General features: G+C 33.5%; 1 protein-coding gene across 1 annotated transcript; it reads right to left on the reverse strand.

Moving 5' to 3' along the window:
- Window positions 1-1,144: 1,144 nt before the first annotated feature.
- On the reverse strand, window positions 1,145-5,237 carry LOC145679654 (uncharacterized). Its single transcript, XM_081750231.1, has 2 exons — window positions 4,719-5,237; window positions 1,145-1,578 (listed from the first exon to the last, which is right to left on the reverse strand). Exons 1-2 carry the CDS (start codon window positions 4,916-4,918, stop codon window positions 1,146-1,148), a joined length of 633 nt encoding a protein of 210 aa, XP_081606357.1. The 5' UTR covers window positions 4,919-5,237; the 3' UTR covers window position 1,145.
- Between the last annotated feature and the right edge of the window lie 4,962 nt (window positions 5,238-10,199).

The raw sequence follows: 10,199 nt of genomic DNA on the forward strand, positions 1-10,199 counted from the left end.
CAGCTGCCCATGTTGACCCCATTTTGTTTAACCCAAATTTATCCTGCATTCGCATTTAGATATGAAATTTATGCACCGATCCTGAAGGAGACGCTGATGATGATAATGAATGAAATGGTTGAATGAAGAAAGTGGACGAAAGAAAAGAACCCCCAAGTAAACCCACGCAATGATATCTGTCCGTTTGGCGCGAGATGGGATCAAATCAGGAAACCCACGTACCAGGTGAACGCTCTACCATCCACCACGACTCAAATATTCGCAGTTAGGCGGCGAATTCATGCTTTCTTTCAGACTCCCCCGTTCAATATGAAGTGGTGATAAATTTATTTGTCATTAATTTATTTACAATTCAAAATTAGCCGCTTGGGAGACCCATTTATATATTTTTTCTTATGAGATCGCGTTAGTTCAGTGGTGGAACGGACCCTGCTTCGATCTCGGTCCCACCAATGTGGACTTTATGGTGGACAAACACCGCGTAAGTGTTTTCTTTGGAGTTCTCTAATTTCCTTCCACTTCCTTCATTCCACCATTATCGCTTATTTCATCATTACCGTCTTTCTTAGTCGCGGTGCAGAAAAAAAAAGATTTTCTCAAAAGCAAAAGTAATTTATTATAAATCCGTCATATTTGATCGCTATCAAAGCTGAAATCACCGATTTATGTGCTTTATGTGTTTTTTCTTTTTCTTTTTTTAACGATTAATTTACGTTTTCGAATTTTCCACATTTTTGGCAATTGAAACTACTACGTTGCCCTTGTAACCAGGTCAGCAACTAGAAGGGGGCAAGGGGCCAGACCTCCCTAAATTTTTCATGGCTCGCAGATCTCAATGCATCATATACTATATTAACACAAAAAATCATGAATTTATATATTTGTAACAATTATTTTAAGACTTGGGCCCCCCTAACATGTTTATGGCACCCCCAGACTTCTATGGCTGGTTGCGGGCCTGCTTGTAACTAAGATTACTTTCATTCCGCAAGTGCTATTATGATAAAATCTTCTATACAGAACTATATCAATACAACTATTATATTAGCCACTTGTGATATTGTTGATAAGTAGGAAAGTATATTTGTCAGTTTTTTTTTTTTTTTTTTTTTTTTTTTTTTTTTTTTTTAGATCAAACGGATTTGTCAATTATTACTTACCGGTTCCAGATCTTGTTCAATCTTGTTGAAAAGTTTGAAGCTCATACATGGGATATCCATAATACTGAGAAATTCCTCTAGATGAGAATACCCACTTCCAATGGAAACAGTACCCCAAACAGCTGCAGTATTGATTACAGATCTTTTCGACTGTTGTTCCTCCTCTGTAGAGTGACATACTTCGCGTTTGCACACGCGGCACTTGAAATAGAGGTAAGACACTAGTCCTGAACGTCTCTCTCTATGAAAATCCATTTTTCCTAAGACACATATCTTTCTGTGGTTTTCTTGGAGCTTTATGGACCACTTGAGAATGTGGCCCAAATTTACAATTCGGTAGCCATTTGGAAAGTCATTGCGACTAACAATCTCTGTTTCGGGCTCCACTACAAGAGATGGTAGAGACTCAGTGTCAGAGCTGAAATGACATATAATAATAATAATAATAATAATAATAATAATAATAATAATAATAATAATAATAATAATAATAATAATAATAAATTATAGAAATGAAAATGAAATTTATAGAAATTTAGTGCTTATATGTTGAACGATATGGCTTATATGAATAGGGTGAATAATTGAAGGACAGATGGTCAAAAATTACTTTTTTCCTGTATGTAGGACTGCGAAATGTGTTTATCTTTTTAAACATTTGAATTAGATTTTCTTCTCTATGACTATTATATTATCTCCTATTGTCGCTCGAAAATTAAAACCAAAAAAGTAACTTTTATATGAAGTTCAAATGTGAAACTGGTTTTGTTCTTTGGTTTGCAATTTAGATAGATTAAAACAGTGCAATTTTAGACTCGGTTTCATGACTTTTCGGGGAATAACCAAGAGTAGAAAATCATATGGAGCAAAAGTCACGACGAAAAAAAAAAAAAAGTTGAGGGCGAAAATCACGCTGCCGGAATCTTTGATGTAAACAAACAACTGAATGTTGTTGTAGGAGGCTGAGTCCCCTTCAGGTGTGAGTTGACCAAGGATTTCTAAAAATTATTTAGTAGGAATAATCTGTAAATTAAGCATGATTTTTTAAATAGCTTTCCACTAATAAATTATGTATAGATTTAAAGTTTGAATTTCAGACTTTTTTTTTTAAAGTAACATTTCGATACATAAAGAAAATATGTATTGTTGAAATTAAATGAGAGAAATAAATCACACGAAAAAAAAGCCTTTTAAGTTAGTGAACAATGTATATATATATATATATATATACAAGGGCGGATCCAAAGGGAGGCTAAGGGGCTATAGCCCCCCCCTTGACGCTCAGGTTTACATTGGATAAAATGGGCTTCAATTCTGCTTTACACTGGATAAAACGACAAATTATGGTTTAGCCCCTCCCTTGATCATATCCTGGATCCGCCACTGTATATATATATATATATATATATATATATATATATATATATATATATATATATATAATTACTTTTTCCTCTAAACCTTCAGTTACAATGAACAATTTAGCAGGTGATTTTCCTCGAAGTGTACATATTTTAGCAGTAAACCATTATAAAATGTGTGATAGAATGAGTCGAGTAAAGTACATTTCTTCAAGTCTGAAATATTAATAGTCCTAAAGTAAAATAATCGTTTAATCCTTATTGTAATTCTATATGTTGTCAGTTAAATTAATTCCTATTTTTTATTTTAGCTGTATATTATAACAAGTTTTTGTAAAGCATCTAATTCAGGTGAATTCTAAACAGTATCAAAGAAGATGGCAAGTGTATTAGGGTATATATATTATTGAACCAATAAAAGTAAACACTTAATAAATAAGGTAGAATACATTTCCTAAAATACCTACATATACAAACACATAATATTCAGACATAAGATGCAATATATATATACTAGCAGCGTTCACCCCGCTTCGCTGCGGTCACCCCGGAACGCAATAAACTTTGTTACTTAGATAATTTTTACTTTTTCGCTTTCAAGTGATATGATAAAAACCATAGAAGATTGCAGTAAATCTTAACATTATATCGCCTGTCATTTATGTTAACCCGCCCCGCTTCGCTGCGGTCATCCCGGTGCTGGCATATTGTAAAAGTGTCTGTAAAAATAAGCAAATCAATTAAAAAATTTTAAACAGAAGATTCAAGCTATTTTCCGCTGTATATCGCCTGTCATTTATGTTAACCCGCCGAGTGACACGGTCATGCGGGTTGCATATAAATACGTTTATTTTTACCTATGATGAACTAATAACAAAGGATTTGTACGTTATGGACACTTGAATGGTCAATTATCTCAAGACACTGGTAATTAAAAATTAAAGTGATATGATAAAAACCATCTAGGGTCCAAATCCTAATAACCCCCCAAAAATGAAAGAAATTGGTTCAGCCGTATTAGCGTGATGAGCGGACAAAGGATTTTGTACGTTCTCTTTTATATATATATATATATATATATATATATATATATATATATATATATATATATATATATATATATATATATATATATATATATATATGTCGCTGGTCTAGTGGCTAGCACGTGCGCTTCTCTGCAAGGGGTCCTGGGTTCGAGTCCCGAAGGGAGAGCATAGAACGATTGTGGTTCGGATTCCATGTTAACCAGTAGGTCCATGTTTCATATAGCCTCGCTGCTGACAAGGGACTCTAAACTAATATATATTTATGATCCGAGAGAAAAGTGAAATTTGCCATTGCATCATAAAAAAGTAATTTAAACAAGAATACTTACTATATCTACTGATCCTAATTTCGATTTTTGCAAACTTGTCAAGATCAACGGGTTATCAGTGGTCGATTTGGAGGAAATACGGAGAACGTCGTTCTCCATTTACCAGAAAATCAAATATCCGTTCCCCTACTTTATTTCGTTCTGGAACGCGTTACCCCGGAATCTTACAAAATAATTTTGTTATTCAATGTATTAGAGCATTTTATATTAATACATAGAGAGTGTTCCCCCACTTCTTTAAAGCCAAATCGACTACTGCAGGTCGTAAGATATGCAAGGTCCTAAAAATAGTGATTTTTTTTTAAAATGTGGCATATTGTTCCAAGCCCTTCATATATAACATTGCGCATAATACTATTATTATATGTATCGCTGTATAAAATTAAACACGCAAATGATTCACGTAATTGTATTTTAAAAAAATAATACACCTAGCAATATTATAATAATCCACTAAAAGATTAGTGAAACATGTGAAGGGTACAGGGAAAGAACATGGTAAGTACATTTTTTTTCTTCGATTTTGAGATTGCACCCAACCGTAAAAGTATGCGTTGCACACGATGTTTTGGACTACTCAAAGTGGTAAAAAATTTTGATCATTCCTCTGTAAATTGGATGTTAAAAGCAGCTATATGCGTAAAGAACACGCTCAGTCAGACTACAAAAATGAGTTTTGGTATAAAATCAATAAAACTGGATTTACAATGTTCTTTCCCTGTATACATTTAGATAGAATGATAACAATTTTATAAAAGAATCATTTTATGTTGGTTCAAAGTAATTAATAATCAAGATGGAAAGTAAAATAAATCTCACCTTTCTTTATCATTTGATTCATCCCTTGCAATTGGAACCTCCATAGAACTTCCACTTGTTTCTTCCAAAGATACACAAACAGAAGTGTCACACTTGGAGCTATCTTCTATTTTACGCCTTTTTATCCAAGATAAACGAATAGCCTTAGAATGCTTATTTCTCTTCCTACTTCTGGAAGGACATCGCCGCGTACGACCCATTTCTAAAACACTAGCTGAATAAAACTGTGCGTTGGTAACTCTGTCAAGACTTATCCAGACTGCAAGAAGTTCCGAAAAAAAACGTCGCCTGAAGTGGGAGGCGCCACCTCACAAACCAAGAGGGTGGCATTTTACATATTACGAAATTGTTTCATGTTTTACTTTGAAATGCATATGTCTATATCCAAAACTGTGGTACCAATCAAAAGACAAATATATAGGGATTTGCCTGATATGCAATATATAGGAATAAATAAAGTATTTTTCACAAAAATAGTGCTCAAAACTGAAAGTTTGTTCCTCATACGGAATTCAGTAGTATCAGCAATGCACTTTTCCATTTTCAATTAATAATAATTTAATATCTGTCACGATATTGACGTGTATTATTATTTTACGTCAATGAGAAATGTGTAAAGAATCATATACTTTTTTACAAAAATATTTCTGACAATTGATTACAGAGAAAAACACGTAATAAAAATGCATAATTAATAATTAATTATGCAGTAATTAATTATCTAATTTTGTATAAAATCACTTTTAATCATACATATAGTCAATGTAATAGTGTTTTCATACAGACAGAACATGAGTAATGCATTAATATTAGTAAATCTCAAAATGGCAAATGTCCCCTTAAGTCTCCACATTAATGTATTTTGCGTTTAACATATTTTTTATAATTAGACAGCGTTGTGAATCAAGTAAATGGGCGGTATTTTTATAAATAAACATATTGATGCATATACCAACAGAGAGATATCCTACGTGCGCAAACTTTTTTCTCTCTTTGGAAACAAATAATGGTGCTTATTCCTGATGATGCATGTTACCATATTGCGCATAACGCCTGCTGTATAACGCTGTGCAAAATACTTTCTATTTCAGCGTTATCTTAGCAAAATATAATTATAATATACAATTGAATTATTTAATTATAATATACAATTTAATTTATAATATTAAAATTTCCCACTGTATATGAAATATGAGCAGAAAACTGTTCTAAATTTAGGACTGGGTTTAGGGATGTGCGCGAGACGAGTCGAGACAGGATTTTCCTGACAAGAGAAATATACAATTTTCGAGTCGAGACATTACTTTTACAGCACATTTGCGAGACGAGACAGCCACAAATCTTGTCTCGTGCGCATCCCTAACTGGGTTCATCCAGTTAAGCAGAGAGTACAAAGTGGATGATTAGTTAGGTTGTATTAATTATTTTAGCATGTTGAAGTGAAGTTCTTTTTTTTTTACATTCTATTATAAACATTCTTAATTTGCTATAATTGTAATAAAAATAAATTTGCTGTAAGTTTAATAAACATACAACAGACTAACACCAAATTGGGAGGGAAGGGGGTAAGCAGTTTATTTTGGGTGTTAAGCCATCCTGTGCCTCACGTGACATAACCTGTTTTTAACCTTACCTACTCGTATAAAGACTTACGTCTCAAAAAAGTAGCATATTTGAAATGTACTGCTACTACTACTACTACTATTATTATTACTATACTCCTACTAATAATAATAATATGTACGCAAATATTTCTGCAATATGTATGTATCTATCTGTTATTAGTGCTTTCAAAATCTTGAAAGAAACTTTTGGTTTCTTTTTGTTTGTGACAAGCCTGCATCCCGGTGACTTGCCTGCATCCCGTAAAACATTCATGTCTCCTTGAATAACTTGCTGGATACATCTCTAAATGACTATATTAGTATTGTGTATACGTATTGTGTTGTATATCACGTTTGTAGTCTAGCGTTATTTGTTGATTTTTTTTTCGTTTATACATGTCGATGTAGTAATTATACTGAATAAAATTTTCCTTTCAATTTTAAATTTACTGCGCTTCAAATGTATACATCGCTTTCCTACATAGACCCTATAGTGTGTATTTAATGTTTATATCAGTTTCATTGCATTATGTTCAGTTCAATCTGGCAATCTTATAAAAGCCGGTTCTCTCCTTCGTAACCACGACGTTGTATAAGGACGCAAAACTCAGAAACTAAAAAAAAAGGAAAAAAAGAAAAGAAAAAAGAACGAATCCCATGCACTGATTCTAAACTATTTCAATGGTTCGTACCTCAATACACCTTCCCCAACCACGGTTGGGACGTAATTAAAATGTATTGTTCTTGAATTTCATTAAAATTCTTTTAAACATATTTTTAAGTTTCTCATTCATTTCAATTAAGTTGCTTTTCAAAGGTCCCCTATAATTTCAATGACGTACTATGGGCTACGTTATAACCCATTAAATTCTTAGGGCACCCGTGCTACAAACTACAGACGTAAATATTCGATAAAGCATTTCATTAGTAAGTAGCTACCACAATACTGTTACGAACGCAGTTAATTTCAACGATAACAGCCTTATTAGTAATACTAAAACTATTATTATTAATAATAACTAGCATGCCAGTTATTTGCTACAGAAAGACTTGAATACAATAAATATAGCTATGTGTAAAAAATAATGTACTTCAGTACAATGAAAACTAAATTTATGACATATATAACTAAAACACGATATTATGTTAGTAAATACGAGGTCAATGGTGTGGAAATACAAAAAAAAAAAAAAAAAAAAAGAAAGAAAAAAGAAAAGAAAAAAGAAAAAGAAAATAATTGAAGGACCTGGGATTCACATTTGACAGGCAGTTAAAATTTTGACACCATATAAATGCTATCATACAAAAAGCAGGAAAGGACAATAGGCTTTATCTTTTTTCTATTTTTTTCAGAACGATATAATGTGTACTTCTACAAATTACTTGTAAGACCTAACCTAGAATTTGATTCTGTAATATGGAACTGTATATCTAAAACTTTGACTAATAGATTGACAGTATTCTTGGCATGGACGCGATGGTAACTCCACAATAGATTTTTAGGTCTAGTGTCGTTTAGATCTTGTGCCACCAAATGATTTTTAGGTCTTATGCCGCCAAATGATTTTTAGATCTAGTGCCGTTTAGGTCTTGTGTCGTAAAATTAGTTTTAGGTCTTCTGCCGCGTCCCCAGTATTCTCCCTATCATGGTATCTACTTTTAGAAGCATTTATAATTTATCAATTGTGAACACCTCCTTCGCCCTCCTTCGGTATATGTAAAGATATTCTGCTACAACGCATGAAATTCAACACTTGATGCTAGTGTCACAAGAGGTTTACAGGATTACTGCACTCAGGGCTTGTGCATGCAGGATTATTGACAGTGAATACATTTTAGGACCTGTGCATGTTGATTGTTTTTAGGACCTCTGAATTTTAATACTTGTGCTGTGAGGCTCAATTCAGTTTTGATCTTGTGCATTTTATAACTTCCGAAATGACCCCCATAAATATTCACTTCCATATGTTCACCTCTGAACTACATTGAAGTGCTTCTTATTAGAGACTTCATTATATCTACCTCTCAGATATAATCTACCTATCTACATATCAGATATATCTATCAGATGATTTCAATGAAACTAAATTAATTTTAAAATTACATGCTCACAATATGTCAAATAAAATAATTAAATACCAATGATACAAATACCCTTCTGTCCGGGAGAACCTGGGTTCGATTCCCGTTGAGGAGTTTATGTAGATCTTACTCCACGTTAAGTTATATGCCCACGTCTCATATAGCCTCGGTGCTGAAAGGAATGCTAAATTCCAATTCAACCAATCCAAGATGATTATTTGGTGTAGAAAATTTCTCAAGCCTAAAATAAATTCGGCAGTTGATAAATCTCTAGAATCTGGTCTCACATATAGATAACCTATAAGTATATGTTTTTTAATGAGTTTGTTCCTCACTTTGGAGTCTGATAATGCACGATTATTACTCCCACTTCTTTTTTCATATCTTCTTTTCGATTGAATCATACAGTTCGAACGACTTGAATAAAACAAATACACGAATTACGAAACACAGATACGGAAGTTCTGAATATCTGAAACTTCTGAATATCGTCAGCCACAATCTGCTTCAAACTATACATATGAGGTGACTGCCTTCTCAGCGAAAATGCTTATATTGCATAGGAAAAGATATTTACAAGTGAAAAACAGGTTTTGGTGTTACCAGCGGTCAAACAGACGGCACGTTCTTATTGTCATTGTTTTCAAAATAATGCGAAGCACTATGAGGAGGTCTTGCAGGTGGGGAAAGAAACCAAGAAGTCTGCCTGTTTTGTTCGAGAAGGAACATCAATCATTCTGTTGCCAAATAGAGCCAAGTTTAAAACAGCTATCAAACAGAAGGAAAATAATTTTTAACTATCATGCTCTAATATTACCCTAGTGGGAAAAAGTAAAAGCAAATAAAATATTTAATAAACACCTGGATGAATTTCGAAATGTAAGAAATGCATAATTTGCGTAATACTTTCGAAAGACTGTTGAGTTGATTTTAGTTTAGCGTCCCTTTCAGCAGCGAGGCTATATGGGACGTGGACCTACTGATTAACGTGGAATCCGAACCACATGAGCTCCCACCGGGGATCGGACCCGGGTCTCCCACGCCATACTTTCGAAAGACGTCTGCCATGTTATTATATATGGAAGTTCTATCGTATTCTAGGTGCTGGACAAAGCCTGAAATAACCTTCATCAGACCAAAGTAATAATTTAAATCAGTGTAATGGTTTCAGCAGTTATCTCTGTTTTTGTCAGACATTTTCAGTTTTCTCGGAATTTAATTTACATTTTAATAAACGTCTCTATTTTACGCGATGACGGAACACAATTCTTTTTTATTTTTACTTTAATTTATTTAAGCTGACAAAGATCTAAGGGATGGTGAAGGTGATGATTAGTCCTTTATTCTAGGGAAACATCCCAGCATTCCGCTGGTAGAATTGCGGTAAACATGAAAACCTGTCAGGATGGTATGATTGGGATTTGAATTACGGCCAACGTCCTGAATATAAACTAACGTTTTATCATCTGAAGACAAAAATAGAGAAGATCACAGGTTTAGAAACAGATTACTCAATAATAGTAGAAGTTTATATCTGGCATTTGAGCGTTGATGTCAGTGGTTTCGTGGTAGGTGCTCAGGTAGGCCTGGAACGGTGTCTTCCAACTTTGCCTAATTCTCATTTTGCCTAACACTTTATCTGTTGTCGATCACAGAAAAAATACCATCCACCATTTTAGGTGAAATGCCAATTCCCATTATGCCTAACGATCTTACCAGAAGGGAAATACCCCCACATAGAAGATCTGACAGTGTTTCCATACTTATATATAAATAAGTGACATAAACTTATATC

Source organism: Thermobia domestica, chromosome 2 (assembly GCF_964235325.1).
Source record: "Thermobia domestica chromosome 2, izTheDome1.hap1.1, whole genome shotgun sequence".
In the NCBI taxonomy this organism is placed as follows: Eukaryota; Metazoa; Arthropoda; class Insecta; order Zygentoma; family Lepismatidae; genus Thermobia; species Thermobia domestica.

What these genes read in the sequence shown, in the direction of transcription:
- LOC145679654 (XM_081750231.1), bottom strand. Translation starts at nt 4,918, where the DNA reads ATGGGTCGTACGCGGCGATGTCCTTCCAGAAGTAGGAAGAGAAATAAG. An exon ending in GAATCAAATGATAAAGAAAG is followed by an intron (nt 1,579 to 4,718) that starts GTGAGATTTATT and finishes ATGTCATTTCAG; the next exon opens with CTCTGACACTGAGTCTCTAC.